This window comes from Gossypium hirsutum, chromosome A05 (assembly GCF_007990345.1).
Source record: "Gossypium hirsutum isolate 1008001.06 chromosome A05, Gossypium_hirsutum_v2.1, whole genome shotgun sequence".
NCBI classification, from domain to species: domain Eukaryota; kingdom Viridiplantae; phylum Streptophyta; class Magnoliopsida; order Malvales; family Malvaceae; genus Gossypium; species Gossypium hirsutum.
This window is the reverse complement of record NC_053428.1, coordinates 25,585,922-25,606,847: the sequence shown is the minus strand read 5'-3', so window position 1 is coordinate 25,606,847 and position 20,926 is coordinate 25,585,922. Positions and strand designations below refer to the sequence as shown.

Here is a 20,926-nt window from a genome sequence, read left to right as displayed (position 1 = left end):
CGCATAAACACATAAACTCGTACACAATCTAATCCTATGACATGCTAACTATATCCGACTCAACCTGACTAGTTAATAGGGTATTAATGTTCAATTTACATTACATTATTCACAATTCATCATCAATCTATCATATACATAGCATATTTCAACTCAATTTCATGCCAATTTTCGTTTATCAGCTAAATCATACTACTTTCTATTCTATTCAATTAAGTTCATGTTTTGATATTCAATCTCAATGTAACCACTCGATTTTTTAGTGGTGTTGGAAACAGTGGTTCGAGGCCACCAAATCCGGCGAGTAAGTTCATAAATATTATTATTTAATATTTACGAGTCAAATATGGTTTTAAAAGAGTTTTTGAATTAGTAATTTATGTTTTATAATGATTTATTAGGTCAAATGGTTTTAGAAAGTGATGTATCGAGACCTCATTTCTATAAATCGAGCTGTAAATATTTTTATAAATATTTACGGAGTTTTATTAAGGTTGTATTAAAGTTTCGTTGAAAAATTTTTACGTTTCAATAGTTATTTAATTAAAAAGGACTAAATTGAAAAAGGTGTAAAACTTACTAATTATAATATTTAAGTGGTTAAATGGCTTGATTAATAAATGAGGGAGGACTTAAGAAAAAAATAAACCAAAATTACAAGGTGAGGCGACATATGAAGGAAAGAATAATAAAATAAAATGATTGATGAAATTAAAAATAAAACAAATTGAATTTAAAGGTTTCTAGACATTTTTTCTCCAATTTTCAGCCAAAAACATCCATAGGAGAGAGCTTAAGCTGATTTTTCATACTTTTGCTTCATGTGAGTTCAATTCTTAGTAGTTTCTTATAATTTTTATGTTTTTGAGATTGTTACAATTAGGTCCAATTAAATTAAACCTTTGTTTTTGATTTTATTAAAAAATTTGGAAGTTTACATTGATAAATATTAGATTTTTTTTATGAATACCATGGATTTAGAGCTTTGATTATGTTGTGTGATGATTTTATAAAGAGATTTTGTTAAATATTGATTTTAGGATTAAATTGTGAAAAAGGTTAAAATATTAGGGTTTGATAGTGAATTTTGGGTTTATTAGGGGCTGTATGAAGTCCTAGAATATATGGATAAATTATTGATTGAAAATTTAGTTAAATTCATAGATTAACTAATTAAGGGATTAAATTGCAAAAATTATAAAAAATTGGGGTAATTATGTATATTTGAAAAATAAAAGGGTATTAGTTGTAAAGTAAATTAGAAATGAAATATATGCTAATAAGTGAGTAATTTTATATTCTAGATCAAGATCCCGTAGATATTCGTGAAAAAGAAAAAATAGCAGAATAGTCCCCGAACTTCTACAATTACTACAATTCAATCTAGGTAAGTTCGTTCGGTTAAAATTTTATATTTTTATAAATTTGATGAACGATATTATGCATTTATTTTATGAAATGAATCATTGTTGGAATTATAATATTAAATTGGATATTCGATTTGAATGGAACACAAGATTTGAGTACATTTGTATTTTGATGTATAATGGTATTGGAAGGAGACAACGACATTTTTCCCAAGTAAACCAGGGTTTAACATTTGTTGCGAACTCTCGTGTTTTACTTTCTGTTCAGCTTTTACGAGCTTCTGTTCAGCTTTCGAGCTTTTGTTGGCGTATTCGGGAGGACTAGCTCTTATGAGCTTCTATTGACGATGTACTCTTATCTGTAAGTCATTCTTTGAATGAAAAGTTTCGGTAAGGTGATTTATTTAATGAATTTGAAAGACACATTATGTATTTTTGTATTGATTTGAATATGGAGGTATTTATCAATTGAAGGTGTGAATGACATGGAGTTGACAGGGATGATTTTATTTATTTGACTTGTTAGAATAGGTTCAATAACATTTATGTTTAACCCGTCGAACTTACTAATCTTCATTAAGCTTATATGTGTTGTTTAATGTCTTTGTAGATTTTCAAAAAGTTGGATGATCGGACCAGCACTCAAGTCACACTATCCAGCCTATCTCAGTAGTTTTTGAAACATTAAATACGATTTATATGGCATTTATAAGATTTTGTTCGATTTTGGTCAAAATTTAGCTTATGTAAATATTATGAATAATATTTTGTTTATATAACCAACATACACATTGATATGAAACTAAGGTATGAGTATGATGTTAGTATAAGTGATATATGTATGTATATAATTGAGTTAAAATAAACTTTGGTAACTTGGTTAGATAGGTTAATTTGGTAAGTTTGGATACTTGGTTGACATGTTTTAAGTTGTCATATGAGGTGCCTAAGGGCATATTGGTTGTATGTGATGATAATACATGTTTAGGACATAATTTTAGCTTGTGTTGAAGGCCTTGTTATGACTTGTTGATGTACAATTTGTTGAGGCTAGGTTGGTGTCAATTTGGTGAGAAATGTGGTTTAGAAAATGAAATATTTTCATCCACACGGGTAGAGACACGGGCGTGTGTCTCAGCCATGTGTGACACACAGCCAAGTGACACGACCGTGTGTCCCTTGTATCTTTTAGGAATGCAAGTCAGTATGCTCACACAGCCTAGCACACGGGTGTGTGACTTGGCCGTGTGGCCCAAGTCAGAGAGTTACACGGGTATAGACATGGGCTGAGACACAGCCGTGTGTCCCTATTTCGAATGCCACACGGCCTGGCCATATGGTTGTGTGCCTGTGTGACCTCTACAACTTTGAAAAATTTCAATATTTTCCGAAAAATTCTCTGAGTACCCGATTTAGTCCTGACTTGTTTCTAACACGTATTTTGGACCCCGAGGGCTCGTATAAGGGACAATATGCTTGATTTTGATTTGTTTATGACATGAATGTTATATTATATGAAATATTATATGATTTGTTTCAGATAGCGGCTAACCAAAAGAGCATTCTCATCTAATGAGGGGCTCCTAAAATAACAGTCTTGCCCAAAAATAAAGGTTAGCTAAAAAAGCAACATTGTCCAAAAATGAGCTAACCTAAAGAGCAACCTCACCCAAAGAAGGGCTAGCTAAGAAACCAACCTCATCCAAAAAAAGTTGCCTCGCCCAAAGAGTAGCCTTACCTAAAGAGGTACCTAGCCTAATCTGTGTCTAAACAGCTACTATATGATTTTCATGTCTGTAAAGTCTAAACCATTTCCTTCACCAAAACCTATCTATTGTATGTATAACACAAAGCCAAGTGCCTATTCTGTAATACCCCTACCCGTATTCATTGTCGGAATAGGGTACGAGGCATTACCGGAGTTTACGAATTAATTTTTTTTTTTATATTCAATATAGCCCCTTTATAAATATCTAACCTTCCCTGCAATATTAAATCGATACCAATCCACATCAACCAAATCAATTCAACATATTTTCAAGATAAATTCATGCATAATTATAAAATAACGTCATCACATATCTAAAACCAGGTTTGTTAACCATACTAATGGCTAACTTTACATTCATTTCACGTTAACATTTACTTTGTTAGCTTATACATGCCATTGATTTCCAAAATAAAGTTTCTTTATATACCGAAATCCTGAGGTTGACAGTGTGATGTGTCTCCGACCAAATCCGACCTCCGAGCTCTTAACACTACAAAACAGGGAAAAAGGAAACGGGGTAAGCACTTCGTGCTTAGTAAGCTCATGTAATAAGAATTATACTTACCTAATATTTTCAATACAATACAATAAACATCCATATATCCATTCAATGCATTATTACCCTAATATGCACAAACTCAACATTCAAGTTAGTACAATAATTTTCATGTACCAATAATATATACCATGATTGATGAGCTCGTCAATACCATGATTTTCATTTCCTTGTTATTTTTCCATATTTATCCCGTTGAATTTATCGGAATTTCGATGGATTTTCAGAGGTACACATTTATTGTACAATTCCGGATCCGTCAATTCATATTCATGTGCGCACATATCCATTTCAGAGAGCACACTCCCGCAAACCTCAACCTTGCAGCGGGATTACCAGTCCAGGCTAAATCCCCTACAATATAAACTCATAGAGTATTGTCGGGATTACCAGTCCAGGCTAAATCCCCTGCAACGACAATTACTCTAATGAGCTTGGATCTGAATTACCAGTCCAGGCTAAATTCAGACCCTAATTCGGATTACCTGTCCGGGCTAAATCCATTTTACACATATTATTCGGGAGGGCTATATCAGGATAGGATCACCCGTCCGGGCTAGATCCTTTTTACCGTCAATTCCTTTTAAGAGATTCATCGAATTTTCCTTTCATTCAACCGGGATTTCTTCCCATTTTATCAAATATATCAATGTTTCATCAATTTTCATATAATGAACATTCAAATCATATTCATATCAAAAACATGCATTTCAAGCATTTAAGAATATAATTCAAGTTACATGAACTTACCTTGATACTTGTTTGTAAGCAAAAAAAATCTACTAATCCCAAACTTTTTCCTTTCCTCGATCTAGCTTCGTATTTGGATCTTCTGGATCTAAATAAATAATTTTAATTATCAATTAATATATTTCATGTTCATATACAACATTCTCTATAATTCAACTATTATTTATAGTTCATTCAAAGCTATCTACTTGAGTCATAGTAACTAAATTATTTTTATCTTGAGCTACAGAACTCCAAATTAGGATCCGATAATTTTCCATGAAACTAGACTCATATATCTTCTTACCAAAAAATTTTAAGAATTTTTGGTTTTTCCAATCAGTACAGTTTATTCTTTAAAGTCACCCATGTTCTGCTGTCCAATAGTTCTGACTCTTCTTCACTAAAAATTATTTATCTCTTCATACAGAATTTTCATGATGTTCCCATTTATTTCTCTTGAAAATAGACTCATTTAGGATTCTATACATATAAATTTAAGCCCCTAATTGTTTTTCTTCAATTTTTTATGATTTTTCAAAGTCAGAACAGGGGAACCCGAATTCATTCTGACCTTGTCTCAAAAAATTCATTATATCTCAAAATTTACAAATCCATTGCTTACAATATTTCTTCTATGAGAAACTAGACTCAATAATCTTTAATTCCATATTTTTTTTCATCTTCTAATTCGATTTCTAAAATTTATGGTGATTTTTCAAAGTTAGTCTACTGCTGCTGTCCAAACTGTTTTTGTGCAAGCTGTTTATTACTATTTTTCCCCTAAGCTTTTAATAAATGATAATTTCGTCCCTACTCAATTAGCCTCTCAATTGAGCTGATTTTTCTCAATTAAAATTTTATTCTATCACCTTAAGCTATTTTACAACCTTTAGGAATCATAATTTCAGAAATAGACTTTAATTCCAAGCATTTTCACAATTAGGTCCTAAAAATCAATTTCTATTGAAATTACCTAATAAAATCATCTCATAAACAAATTAAAGCTTTAATTTCATTCTATTTCATCATAAAATTATAGAACCCAACCATGGTGACTTTCAATTTCATCCATGAAATCAAAAACTAATGAATTTAATAGTAGGACCTAGTTGTAAAATCTTAGAAACACAAAAATTACAAGAAAAAGGCAAGGATTAACTCACTTGGTGCAAACATTATGAAATACCAGCTTAGATAACCCTCCTATGGCGTTTTTAGCTGCTGGAATTGAAGAGAAATGAAGAGAAATCTAGATATTTCCTATTTAGTCCAAGCTTTATTTAGTTAATTTTGCAATATTCCAATTTTACCCTTAATTTATCAATTTTTCTGCTGATTTCATACCCTTGCCGTCCAGCCCAAATAACTTTTGGGTCTAATTTCCTTTTAAATCCTTTCTCATTAGACTCTTAAGCTATTTAATCACGCTAGCAACTTTTACACCTATTATAATTTAGTCCTTTTCATTTAATTGACTACCCAAACATTAAAATTTCCTACCGAAATTTTAATACCACATTAATAACATTTCATAAATATTTATAAAATTATTTTTGACTCGGTTTTACGAGATAGAGGTCTCGATACCTTGTTTTTACCCAATTTCTTCAATAATTTCTTTTTCTATCTAATCACTAAATTGGTAAAATTTTTCTATCAATATTTTCATACGATTTTCCTATCATATCAATTTTCATGCAAAAATATTGAAATAAATCTCTCTTTAAATCGAATTTGTGGTTATGAAACCACTGTTCCGATAATTTTGAATTTAGGCCATTACATATTCACATTAGCCTCATATGCAAACTGTAACACCCCAAACCCGGCCCAGACATTACGACCAAATTTCGCGTGTCACATTGAAGCGTTACTAGAAAAGTCATGTTTTATCTAAATTCTTTCTTAATGTTTAAAGAATATCTTCGTTAAAGATTAAAGTGAATGGAAGCTGTGCACTAGGTAGGATGCCAGAAAAGAGGAGGTGAGTCAATTAGACTGCTTAAGTACCCAGCTCTTCACGGATCCAATCCCAGCTCTGCAATCTTACCGTTGAAGTTACCAAAATTATCAATACAAACAATCCCACGAGCGTTCACACGCTCGCAAGTTCTCGAAAAGCCGACTTTTCGGCATTTCATCCTTTCGGCTTTTGCCGATCTAGTCTACTAGTGGGTGTCGTTTACACACCTAATTTACGACAACTGCTACCGAAATCTCCCACGATATCCTACAATCGTCACTAGACATATCAGATCCAAAATACAATGGCAACCTTCATAAACTTACTTTCCATAATCAGCCATCAATACATATGGCCCTTGAGATCCTACCTTTGCCAAAACTAGTGACTAGATCTCGATCTAGTCGTTCCACTTGTCCAAGCCTTCGATCAGCAGCCTCCAGATCATACTAACACAAAAAAAATCAATTGTTACAACCCTTAGAGCCTTAAGCTCCATTCGACAGCCTCCCTATGCCTTTAGGGATTTCGACTTTTCTAAAACCCGAAATAAAGAATAGATCTGAATACTTACCAAATGTTCTTTCAACCAAAATGATTCCACTTTAGTTTCTACTCAGATCTGATGCAAATCCAGCCCTTAAACACTTGTAGAAATCGAATCTTAGAGATCTAAAGATTCGGCTATACATCCCTAAAAACTATCTTGTTTTCGATTTTTGGTAGTGTGAAGAGGAAGATGATTTGGTATGGTGGTTTTTGTAGTGGTATTGCCGACAGGGGTTGAGGTTTAGAGGATGTAAAAATTGACCAAAAGAGATGAATAAAATAAGAGGATTTTGGCTAGAAGAAATCGGCACAAGAAACAACTTTTGGGATTTCAGCTTTTATGGCAATCGGCTATAGAGGTTTAGAAAATAATGGGAATGAAAGAGGAGATGAGTAGAATGGTAGGAATGTTTCGTCTAGAAAAGAAAAGAAGGAGAAAAAGAAAATAGAAGAAGAGAGGAGAAGAGAAGGAAGAATTCGGCACTCAGGAGATCTAACTTTGCGTTTTTCGGCTTTTTGAGATACTGAGAAGAGAATAGAATGAAAGGGAAAGCTTTAGGTGGCTAACCCTAATTCGGTAAAACAAAAAGAAAATAAAGCTTGCCCTAATGGCCATTCAGACCCACGACCCAACCTTCCTAAAGCCCTAACCGAATTTCAACTTAAGCTCTATCACATGCCCGGCACATGCACAAAAAAATAAAAGTAACAATACGCTTACCTTGTGACTTGAACTCTAGCTCCCTCTAAACATCCACACGTCACTCCCCAAACATCTAGATGGCGCCACATGCCACTTTACCACAGATCTTTTTGTGTCCTATTTTACTACCTTAACCTTAAAAGCCCATATCGCCAGAACCCTCTCTCCCAAAATTAAAATTCAGGAATTGCCTCGAATTAAATTTGCTCTTGGGCCTTTTTTCCCACACCATAAACCCTTCGTAATTTATTTAATTACTAAACTAAACACACGAAATAATAATAACATCTAAATTATTCGGGCCATTTTCCACTTGAACCCAGACTCAAGGCCCAATAATTCCAGGCCCAAAATTCGGGGCGTTACAACTCTACTCCCCTTAAAAAATTTCGTCCTCGAAATTTTCAAACTATCAACTAACCCTATTAGTCAAGTCAAACCACTATGCTTCTGTTGCGCACTCTAATTAAAAATAATTCTTAGTACGACCTAGAACGTCTAATTACCAAAATAAAGAAACATCTATCAAGTACACATACAACTCGTAACACACACTTTAATAAAATAAGCTAGGCAATCCTGAGCTCGATGCTCCTTGGACCCACATCTAAAGCATGCTCCTGTCTTCCTATGGCATTCACTCGGATGACGCCCGTTGCAGTTCTTGCAGGTTGGAAAGTTTGTTCGTGTCTTAACATGTTTTATAGAACGAGGCTCAGTCTTCTGAGAACTAGAATCCTTCCTCTTCTTACACTCCAAGCACCCTGCTTGAAGCGTTTCCCTAATTTCCTTAACCTTGGTCTCCAGTACTTCTTCTACCACTTTCCTTACTAACTCAGCCAGTGCCTCAGTCCCAAACTCCGAGTTACCGCTACCCGAAGTTGGCAGACTTCGCTTACCCTCCGAATCCATATCAACACTCTACATTATCAGCATGCATAACAATAACTACCAAGATCTCGATTCAAAAATTTTGGTACTTATTCATATGTTTTATGCAGAGATAGTATTTTAAAGTTTCTATTTTCACAGAATCATACCCTAGCTACAGTCTCAGTATTCTAGGGTTTTTAGTATTGCCCTAGCTATAGTGTCATGATATGGTCTCAGTTCTATCTACAGTAATATCTTAATACAGTGTAGTATGAGTAACAGAAATGCTTACAGACTTAGTGCCAGGGATTCAGAGTGCCACTTCTTCGGTTATCAATATTTCAGAAACCCAGAAAAACTTAAACCATTTTAATATTGAATCTTAAAACATGTATACCTTAAAAAATATCTTTGAAAAGAATTTTCCAAAACCGTTTCCAAAATACCCTTCTTAGGCCTAAGTTTAGTAAAGTTTTTCGAAAAGCTTTTCAAAACCTGATCCACAGCCGAGTTGTTGCAACCGGGCTCTGATACTACTAAATGTAACACCCCAAACCCGACCCAGACGTTATGACCGAATCCGGCATGTCACATTGAAGCGTTATTAGAAAAGTCATGTTTTATCTAAAGTCTTTCTTAATGTTTAAAGAATATCTTTGTTAAAGATTAAAGTGAATGGAAGCTGTGCACCAGATAGGATGCTAGAAAAGAGGAGGTAAGTCAATTAGACTGCTTAAGTACCCAGCTTTTCACGGATCCAATCCTAGACATGCACACAACCATTGCCACACTTTAACTAAGTGATTGTTCAGGGAAAACCAATTCGTTTAAAACCATTTGAAAATGTTATTAATTTTGAAAACGTTTTCGTTGCGGAAGCTTTGTTTTGTTATGGCGATATTTTGAAATCATGTAACCTTTTTAAAACGCGCCCTAGAGCTATTCAATTTCAAACAATTGAAACAATATCATATCTAAGCTAACAAAACATACTAAAAACAATTAAAAATGATTAAAGCGGCCTTATTACAAATTAAAAACCCAAAAACATAAAGGAAATAATCTAGAATAAAAGTTAAGGTATAAACACTTATTTTAAACAGTCCACATAGCCACTCTGAATCCCTCCAGCTCCAAGTCCACCGATCTAAGGCTCACCTACAAATATGGGAAAAAGGGGTGAGTTTGGAAAACTCAGTGTGTAAAGTAAACCCAACTAGAACCTAAATCAGTTTAAGCTTTACTGGGCCTAAGCCCTATTCAGAAATCAGAGTTAACTAGGCCTTAGCCCATATCAATATTAATCTAGACCATAGCCCCTTACAGTATCAGAGTATACTGGGCCTAGCCCATATCAGTGTCAATCTGGGCCGTAGCCCTATTACAAGTCGAGATATGTTGGACCTTGCCCATATTAACACAGTTGGGCCTATCTCAATACAGTTGGCCCATAACAAAACAGTCTCATATGATTAATGCATGATAACCCCATCCAACCCTGCACTTGCCTCCGTCCATCCCTACACTTCCTGTGGGGAATAAATCACCCACGCCATCCCTACACTTACAGTGTTAGCACCGGTTGCGGCACTAACTATAATTCGCAACAAAGCTACTTGTATCAGAATATATGGCACAGCCACCAGAACGAGTTCTTCCTCCATAACAAAACCCAACCCTATGCAGTATGACATGTATGCAGAATATATATAATTAACAAGTCATGCTTCAGAAAGACAGTCAGATTATAGCGTAAAAACAGTTATTTACCCCCGAGGGGCGTAATCGTAACCTTACCCCTTTAGGGGTATTACGGTAATTCTACCTTACAGAGGTATTTCAATAATTTTACCAGTCTTTTTAGGGTTTCATGCTCATTGCAGTTATTAACGTATTAACAGAAACACTTACCGAGCATTTTTACCAAATTGAGCCTGTTGGCCCATTAACCCGATTTCGGCCTATTAAGCCCAAATGTACCGAAGTGCACGAAATTGCACACTCTGCAATCTTACCATTGAATTTACCAAAATTATCAATACAAACAATCCCACGAGCGTTCACACGCTCGCAAGTTCTCGAAATGTCGACTTTTCGGCATTTCATCCTTTCGGCTTTTGCCGATCTAGTCTACTAGTGGGTGTCGTTTACACACCTGATTTACGACAACTGCTACCGAAATCTCCCACGATATCCTACAATCGTCACTAGACATATCAGATCCAAAATACAATGGCAACCTTCATAAACTTACTTTCCATAATCGGCCATCAATACATATGGCCCTTGAGATCCTACCTTTGCCAAAACTAGTGACTAGATCTCGATCTAGTCGTTCCACTTGTCCAAGCCTTCGATCAGCAGCCTCCAGATCACACTAACACAAAAAAAAATCAATTGTTACAACCCTTAGAGCCTTAAGCTCCATTCGACAGCCTCCCTATGGCTTTAGGGATTTCGGCTTTTCTAAAACCCGAAATAAAGAATAGATCTGAATACTTACCAAATGTTCTTTCAACCAAAATGATTCCACTTTAGTTTCTACTCAGATCTGATGCAGATCCAGCCCTTAAACACTTGCAGAAATCGAATCTTAGAGATCTAAAGATTCGGCTATATATCCCTAAAAACTATGGTGTTTTTGGCTTTTGGAACTGTGAAGAGGAAGATGATTTGGTATGGTGGTTTTTGCAGTGGTATTGCCGACAGGGGTTGAGGTTTAGAGGATGTGAAAATCGACCAAAAGAGATGAAGAAAATAGGAGGATTTTTGTAAGGCCCCGTATCCGAAACCGTCGCCGGAGTCGAAAACGAGGTGTTAACAGACTTAATTCATTACTTAAACAGCTCAAACAATTTATTTTTAAAATTTTCAGTCAAGCTAGCAATCTACGTCACAGTTGCTTAAAAATTCATATCTCGAGTTCTGAAACTCGAAATCCAATTCCGTAAATTTTTCCTGAAACTAGACTCATATATATATTTACTAATTTTTTATAGAATTTTTGGTTGAGCCAATTAGTACAGTTTATTAGTTAAAGTCTCCCCTGTTTCAGGGTTCGACTGCTCTGACCTCTATGTATTACGAATCAGATATCTCCCTGTACAGAGTTTCAATGACTATTCCGTTTATTTATAATAAAACTAGACTCAATAAGGAAACTGTACATATAAAGCATGACTTCTAATTATTTTTGCAAAATTTATGATGAATTTTTAAAGTCAGAACAGGGGATCCAGAAATTGCTCTGGCCCTGTTTCACAAAAATTTAAACATCTCATAAAATATAACTCATATACCTGTTTTGTTCCATCCATATGAAAATAGACTCATAATTCTTCAATTCTATATTTTATTCATCATATAATTATATCTCTACTATTTTTAATGATTTTTCAAACTCACGTCACTGCTGCTGTCTGAATCTATTTTATGGTAAATTTTACCTATTTCATGGTTTCCATGGATTAGCTAGCAATTAAGCATACATAACACCAAATATGATCATGATTAGCCATTCCAATGGCTAATAATTACCAAGCATTTCTATACCACTCAATAACCATATCATAAGACCATATACACAAAATGATTATAATGCTATACATGCCATGCTCAAAATATACAAGCCATTATGCCAAGATGATACACGGATAGTGTGAGCGAGCCTCCGACCGTTCCCGATTTCCGAGCTGGCTTGTCAAAACTACAAGGAATGAAAATGAGGGAGTAAGCATAAATGCTTAGTAAGTTCACATGCAAATAGCAAGTAACATAACCATATAAGCAAACATAAAACATCATTTGCATAATCATCACCAAGACATTCATATCATATTTTCATTTATCATCTTACCATATTGTTGTTATATCGAGTTTTCAACCCGAGGGTTAAGTACATACCTGTTCAAAGTATCCATTTCACAACATTTACCAATACGTCCCTTTCATCTTGAGTATTCCTCCATTTGAGTAGAATTTTACCCGTTGAACACATCGGAATATAGTTCGGATACATGGAAAGTTTGCACATAAGTGCCACATATGTAGCCAAGCTACCATGTAACCCGCCCATAAGTGAACTCGGACTCAACTCAACGAGCTCGGGCGTTCGCATCCATAAGTGAACTCGGACTCAACTCAACGAGCTCGGATGCCTAGTTATATCTCTCGAACTCGGACTCAACTCAACGAGTTCGGACATTCGCATCCATAAGTGAACTCGGACTCAACTCAACGAGTTCGGATGCCCAAATATCCTAGTGACATGTCACTTGTATCCTAATCCATTCCTAAGGTTCAACGGGACCTTTTTCCCAATCATGTGTCTCAACCATCTTCTACGGAATGCCGATACCGATACTCGGTAGTATTTCACATTTTCCAAGTATATCACATAATTTGACATATTATCAAACAATTATCACAAGTATAATATTTCATAATAATTATCATATCATTTAAATAACATTAAAACATTTAAAATAATAACTATGTTACCAACATTTACATATGAACTTACCTTGTATGCGAAAATGGCTACTTTTACCATTTCGTCGACAACTTGGTATTTTTCCCATTTTAGCCCGAATTTCAGTTTTCCTTGCTCTATTATTTAAAATATAGTCTAATTAGGACTCACATTATTCAAATTGACCCAAAATCATATTTTGGAAAAATTATAGTTTTGCCCCTAAACTTTTGTATATTTACACTTTTGCCCCAAAGCTCGTAAATTAAACTTCAGCCTATTTTATTATGTTTCATGACATGCTGATTAGCAACATCAAATTCTCACTCTAACATGTACTTATGACTATTAGGTATTTTTACCGATTAAGCCCTTTTGCTCGTTTTCACTTAAAACCGAGTAGCAAAGTTGTCTAACATAATTTAAAACCTCATACTCTATCATAAAACACCAAAATACACAAATTTAACCTGTGGGTATTTTTCCAAATATAAACCCTAGGTTAAATTATTGCTAGCATAAGCTAAATCAAGTTACCGGGACTCCAAAAACGTAAAAAACATTAAAAACGAGGCTAGAACGGACATACAATCGAGCTTGGAAGCTTGAAAAACCCTAGCCATGGTTTCTCCTTGCTATATTCGGCCATGGGGTTGAAGATGGATACATTTGGGTTTTAAAATTTGTCTTTTAATTCATTTTACCCCTAAATGACCAAAATGCCCTTTTTACTATTCTTTAAATTTTTACCCTTCCAAGCCCATTTTTGTCCAAATTTTTTTTAAAAATTGGTCAAATTACTCTTTAAGGACCTCTAATTAATAATCTAATTCAATTTTATGCAAAATGCTTCTAGAACACAAGTTTTACAATTTATTCAATTTAGTCCCTAATTTCAAATTAAGCACTTTATGCATAGAATTTCTTCACAAAATTTTCACACAATCATGCAATCATATCATAGACCTCAAAATAATTACGGAATAATTATTTCTATCTCAAATTTGTGGTCTCGAAACCACCATTCCGACTAGGCCCAAAATCAGGATATTACAATTTTGGCTAGAAGAAATCGGCACAAGAAACAACTTTTGGGATTTCGGCTTTTATGGCACTCGGCTATAGAGGTTTAAAAAAGAATGGGAATGAAAGAGGAGATGAGTAGAATGGTAGGAATGTTTCGGCTAGAGAAGAAAAGAATGAGAAAAAGAAAATAGAAGAAGAGAAGAGAAGAGAAGGAAGAATTCGGCACTTAGGAGATCTAACTTTGCATTTTTCGGCTTTTTGAGATACTGAGAAGAGAATAGAATGAAAGGGAAGGCTCTAGGTGGCTAACCCTAATTCGGCAAAACAAAAAGAAAATAAAGCTTGCCCTAATGGCCATTCAGACCCACGGCCCAACCTTCCTAAAGCCCTAACCGAATTTCAACTTAAGCTCTATCACATGCTCGGCACATGCACAAAAAAAATAAAAGTAACAATACGCTTACCTTGTGACTTGAACTCTAGCTCCCCCTAAACATCCACACGTCACTCCCCAAACACCTAAGTGGCACCACATGCCACTTTACCACAAATCTTTTTGTGTCCTATTTTACCACCTCAACTTTAAAAGCCCATATCGCCAGAACCCTTTCTCCTAAAATTAAAATTCAGGAATTGCCTCGAATTAAATTTGCTCTTGGGCCTTTTTTCCCACACCATAAACCCTTCGTAATTTATTCAATTACTAAACTAAACATAAGAAATAATAATAATAACATCCAAATTATTCAGGCTGTTTTCCACCCGAACCCAGACTCAAGGCCCAATACTTCCAGGCCCAAAAATCGGGGCATTACACAAACCTTTCATAAGGACAAAAAGTCCCCTAATCACATCCAAGTGCACACATTGGAGGACCACCATAACTCAATTATTTATTTCTTCTAAATGAGACACTTGTTTCAGAGAACCTACTCTAAGACATATAAGCCCTTTTCATGGGTCATATTCAAAAAGGAAAGTATTTTCATAATAAAAACTCTACCTAGATCACATAGAAACCTCTTGAATCTCATGAACCATTTTGAATGGCTCTCGACACCACCATGTGAATTGTTACCAACTTTCATTGACCACATTTTATATCGCATTGGACGTAATTTATATATGCCTTATGCAAGTATTCAATATCCACTTTCACAAGAGGAAATTATTTTTCTGAATTTATCAAAAACTTCAATAATAAGGTATCTCACTCATCGAAAACATAAATCACCTTGCTAGGATACATTCCCGCAAAGAATGTTACTTTATAACTTGCCCATTGACTAGAGGAAGGGGGCTCGAGTCTCATTAGGATGTCCATTCCATCACATGTACGGCCCTTTATAATTTTACTACCAAATTCTACATGTTATCATCAAGTTTACCCCCAAATCACTTCGTAAAAGGGTTCTGCATAACCCCTTACTAGCAACACTCTATAGCCTACAAAGTAAGGCACCTATCGAAGGGGCCCATGCTAAGCTCTTTCTTAGCATAAACTCTCCAAGAAGGCTCCAACCAGCTTCCATACATACTTAACTTTAAATATCACCACTAACTGCTTTCAATCCTCCGTATGAAACACATCCAACCTCCCGCACCTCATTCTATGTATAATTGAAAAAATAATGCCATCATCTCAAAACAAGTGGGAAAAAAACCCAAATCAACCCGTAATTTGAATGAAACACGAATTATAATTTTAATTTTGTAAGAAATCGTACATTTGTAATTATATATAGATGGTTAAGACTTCAAAATCATAAAATTGTTGTTTTAAATGCAAAGGGCAAGCCTGTTGACAAGCACCAGCTGTTTTTGATCAATATGAGAGTTCCTAATCTGTTTTACTCCCTCAGTGTGGCCAAGTTGACGATAAATATTCTCTCAAATCAACAATCAACAAATATATATATTATTAGTACTAGGGCCCACAACAGTTTCATGCGGTCATGGATGAGATCAAAACTCAGGCTAAATAGAACAGTGGATCGAGATCTTAAAAAACAGTAATTAAGATGGATAGTTCATAGATAACTTCAAGGTCAAATACAAAGTCACTATCAACGGCTTACAGAAGAAATACATATTCAATATTAAACAATTATTAAACAGTACAAGCTAAGCAATTTAAAATAGGGAAGGGGTTTGGGGATAGAGATTTGTCCATGATTGTTCATGCCAGCAAGCTTTTCTCAAGTAAAAAAAAAAAAAAAACTTATATAAGGTTAGCTAGAATCAATCAACAAAATAGCATACGGATGTTGTCGAGACAGAAATGAAGAGAAAAAGGGAAATGGAGGGAAAATCGGAGATAAGGTCCGCCATTGAAGAACTGTCCATGTTAGTCAAAGCTCAGCCTGCAACTGCAGGCGATATTAATCTTGATGCTGCTCCTATCCCAACCAAGCCTTTTCTTCATGTCTGTACTATGATTCTTCAAGTTCTTGGTCAGTTTTTCTCCACTTGTTATCTCCCTTCAAACGTGTGGTTTTCAAGATGTCTACTGAACTTCCTTTTCTTGTTTTTTTTTTTTTCAGACAAGATAGGCCCAACTATGGCTGTCCTTAGACAAGACATTCACCAAAATATCCAGGTTAAAAGTAAACCACAACATAATGGAATTTATTCTTAAAGAACACCACCCTTGTGACATTGCAACAAACCTTGCACTTCTTTGTCTTCATTTCCGTCATTTTACCTGTTTTTCCAAGGGCAGTTATGTGCATGTAGGGACATGTTTTTTTGGTCATTTTATTGATTACCGAACATTGACGGAACACTTTCTCTCCGTTTTTAGAGATTGGAGAATCTTTGCGAATCTGATCCCACAAAGTATTTAAATTTGATTGAGATATTGAAAAAGGAAGAGAGTGAAGGCAATGCAAGAAAGGGTAGCAGTTGCAGTAAAGCCCTTCTCTGGCTTACCAGGTAAACTCTCCTCCATGCTGAGTGTTATATATTATCAAAATTTTATAAGTTTTATATATTTAGACCAACATTTGTGTCACTACGTAATGCCAAATATATATGAGACAGAGTGTTTTTTAAAAGGAAAATAAATTAAGAATCGGAGTAACATTGATCCCAGTTTAGTCTCAGCTAGTAAAATGGTTAACAGATCTGAATAACTTTTTCCTAATAATCAAACTTTGAGATTGTCTGTCATGGCTGACATATCGAAGTTTAATGAAAGTTTGGTGTATTCTTCTATCTTTGAACTTCTCTTTTATAGGTCTTCACGAAGCTTATGATTTGTCTTTTAGTACAAGAAACAGAGACAAGCTGTTACTGTTTCTTTATTCTTTTGCAAATTTTCATTGTCCTAGTTGAAGTTTGAAACAAGGTTCTATCTGCCATGTCTGCTGTCCCATCCATGCTTTAGCAAATGTTAGAAAAGAAACAGATTGTTCATGCCATTATCAAATTCGTTAACATGCATCATTAGCACTTGCAAAAGTTCTGGATGGAACCAGCTTTTTGCTCTGGGTGAAAGGCATTTAACCCAAAGAAAATAAACTTGTGTCGGTTTCAGGTCAATGGATTTTATGGTAGCTTTGTTACAAAAACTGGTGAAGGATCCTGGGCAGAACATGGAACAAGCAGTTGAAGAATCCTATAATATTACTTTGAAGCCTAGGCATGGATGGATTTCGTTGGCTGCTTTTAAGGTATTTAGGCACCTGAGCCAATTTACAACAAATCTTATTTTAACCTAAAAGACCTTGATGAACCGAGTGCTTAGCCGATTGGTTCATGTACTCATAGACCAGATTTAGGCTGAAATTCTAGCTTAGGCATATAGTATTTCAAGAACAGCCTAGAAATGTTTCATCTCCACATTATATGCAAGTCATGGATTGGCATGTTACTTTAAGCACTGTTTTAAGCATTGTCATTAACTTAACATGATGAACTAAGAGATTTGAAGTATGCAGGTGGCACTAAAACTGGTACCAGATAACAAAACATTCATTAGTCTCCTCATGGCAAAAGATCAAAATTGCGACAACCTTAAAGAGGAAATGCTGACATTGATAACGTTACTTGTGCCTTTTCTAGAACAGATCCACTCCGTCATGGTGAGGATGTTTGTAAACTTATCATCATCGGGCTTCGAGTTCATCGGCTAATGCTTTTGTTTCTTAATTTATGCAGAGGCATTACCAGTTGGATAGGTTGAAATCTAGCTGAGGAGAAGAAAAATGGCAGTTGAGGCATATGGAGTTTGGTTTTATTTTGCTGGGGAAAATATTATTAATCTGTATATAGCCTTGTAAATTGTAAGCAAAAATTCTGCTTTTAACAGCTACTTTAGTTTTCTAACGTGCTTAGACATGTAATATAATATACAGAGGATCATATGATATATATATATAATTGTTGTTTAATTTGAATTGAAATGGTAGTTTGAACCATGTAGAAAGTAGAAACTAACTGGGGAAACCTATACCAAAACTGTTAAAAGAATGACAAAATGGATACCATGTATGTTAATTCAACCCAAGGTTAAGCACCTGGAAATATGGATTTGTATTTTTAAAAAAAATACAATAAATAAATAAATAAACCCACCTCAGCTTAGAGTAGCTAAATTTGTTGAATTTTGTATATTTAGGGTCAAATTGATAAAATGTGTAAACATTAGAAGGCTAATTTTGTTACTAGACAAATAAAAAAAATCCACATCAACTTAGATTGACTAAAATATTCGATTTCAAAAAGTTTAGTGACTAAATCGAAAAAAGTAATAGTTGAGTGACCAAAATAGAATGAAAGACATAGTTAGATGACCATTTTTATAGTTTGCCCATAAAAAAATTTGCATGTTCCACGTCATTATTTAATAGAAAATTTAAATAGAGGGGTTAATTTGCACGTTTCAAAATGTGTAATGGCTAATTTACTCTTTTTTTTTTCAATAAAGGGGCCAAAATGCAATTCACCCAAGAATAAGGGCTTCCTCAGTACTTTTTACCAAAAAAATTAGATTAAATTGTAATTAAACTGAAATTTAAACAAATAAATACATCATATTAAGAATATTAAATGAATACAATTATTTATAAACGACATTATTAATATCAACTACATTATTGGTTTATACAATTGATGGAGGTAATAAAGTGTTCATAATAAAATTAAAATGTATAAATTGTAACACCCTACACTCGACCCGATCTCATATCCAAATGTGTGATATCACATTACATCGCCAAATCAACTCAAGTTACTATAACACAAATACATTCAATTCAATCGTCAAACTAATTTTTATACATGCATTTATACATTCATTACTTTCGTTTCATCAATTTACGGGTTATAAGGGTTAATTTCAAAGTTAGGATTCGAATCCAAACTCAAAAGTCAAATTTTAAATTTATGTCTTGAGACAAGGGTTTTCGTGTCTCGAGATAAGTCAAAAATTATTATGGGATTTTTAGCTTCGAAGTTAATATGTGTCTCGAAGTAAGGTCCTTTATGTCCTGAGACTAGGTCTCAAGACTAACCTCCCCTATTTTCCTATTTTTGCTTTGATGTTTGAATCTCTGAAGACAAGGGATTCTTGTCTCGAGACTTGGAACAAGACAAAATCTATTTAGTTTTGATGTTCTTTTGTCTCGAGATAAAGACCACTTGTCTCGAGATCTAAGAACAATTGTTTCGAGACCTCAAACACTTAAATGTAAATTTTAAATGAAATTCATTTTAGCGATCTCGAGATACGTTCTTTCTGTCTCAAGACTCAATGACCAAATGGTCAAAATCCTGCACTTTTAAGTGTTTTAAGCCTTAACCAAAAAAACCTAAACATACCAAAAATGTACCACAAACCATATTCATCCAATTAACCTATCAAACTTGTTCAAACATTTTCAAATCATAAACTCCAATACAACATTACTAAACCAACCAATTTGCTCATTCAAATTAATATTATTAAGCTTAATTAACTAGCAAGCACAAGATAAATTTCAACCATTATAATATTATAGGTCACTTACCAAAAGTGTCAAAATTAACTAAGTATTAGATGCTTGACCGTGGAATTTCTTTAGCGTTATTTGAAACCTGCATACGAAAATAAACAAATTCGTACGCTGAATAAAGTATACTTAGTAGTGCTAATATAATTCGATTCAAATTTAAACATAAGTAACTAACTACCAAACATATTATATTAATCAATAACTAAATTAATATCAATTTCATTAGCACGTATATACCATAGAACCAAATACCCCTTTATTATTCAATCATGTTTATTTCATTAGATGCTTGTTAACATAATAAAATTCTCTATGCACCCTCAAGGTATTTGCATCTGATCAAATCATATTTCATATTTGCATTAATATCTCTTTCCAATTACATACGTGTTCAACATGTTATGTTTACATTTTAATCCCTATTAACTTAATCGGATACAAAAATAGATACATGAATCAATCCACCATTAATCAGGTATAAATACACTGATCCCACCAACCACACTAGAATAGCTCGTACCCCAAGGTATTTGAGCTATTCTTGACCCCCCATGTATTAGAGAATCACAATATATACGCGCATAATGCTAAATTTCCCACCTATCAATATGGACCCTATGACATGCTAGTTATATTAGGGACTCTATTTGACAACGTTAACAATACAATATATCATTATTAAGTATCGAATATTATCAAGTAATCATATACAATAACAATCATTTCAATAAATTATCACAATTCACGTATTCAAGTATATACATACCTTTCAAGCACCCACATAGTTGATTAACCATTTCCGAACATTTAACGAATCAACATATACATATGATATTATTTAACGAACTCGAATTATGACAGCTCAAACCAGAATATCTATTCATTGACAGTTTTGGATTTCCTGTTGTCCCGGGATGGT

The 20,926-nt window shown here is 34.2% G+C and overlaps 1 protein-coding gene across 1 annotated transcript; it reads left to right on the top strand.

Annotated features, from left to right (window-relative positions):
- Window positions 1–16,138: 16,138 nt before the first annotated feature.
- On the top strand, window positions 16,139–18,411 carry LOC107897122 (glycolipid transfer protein 3). The gene is made up of 6 exons (XM_016822469.2): window positions 16,139–16,464; window positions 16,555–16,610; window positions 16,815–16,945; window positions 17,550–17,685; window positions 17,953–18,096; window positions 18,173–18,411. Exons 1-6 carry the CDS (start codon window positions 16,293–16,295, stop codon window positions 18,206–18,208), a joined length of 675 nt encoding a protein of 224 aa, XP_016677958.1. The 5' UTR covers window positions 16,139–16,292; the 3' UTR covers window positions 18,209–18,411.
- Window positions 18,412–20,926: the final 2,515 nt, after the last annotated feature.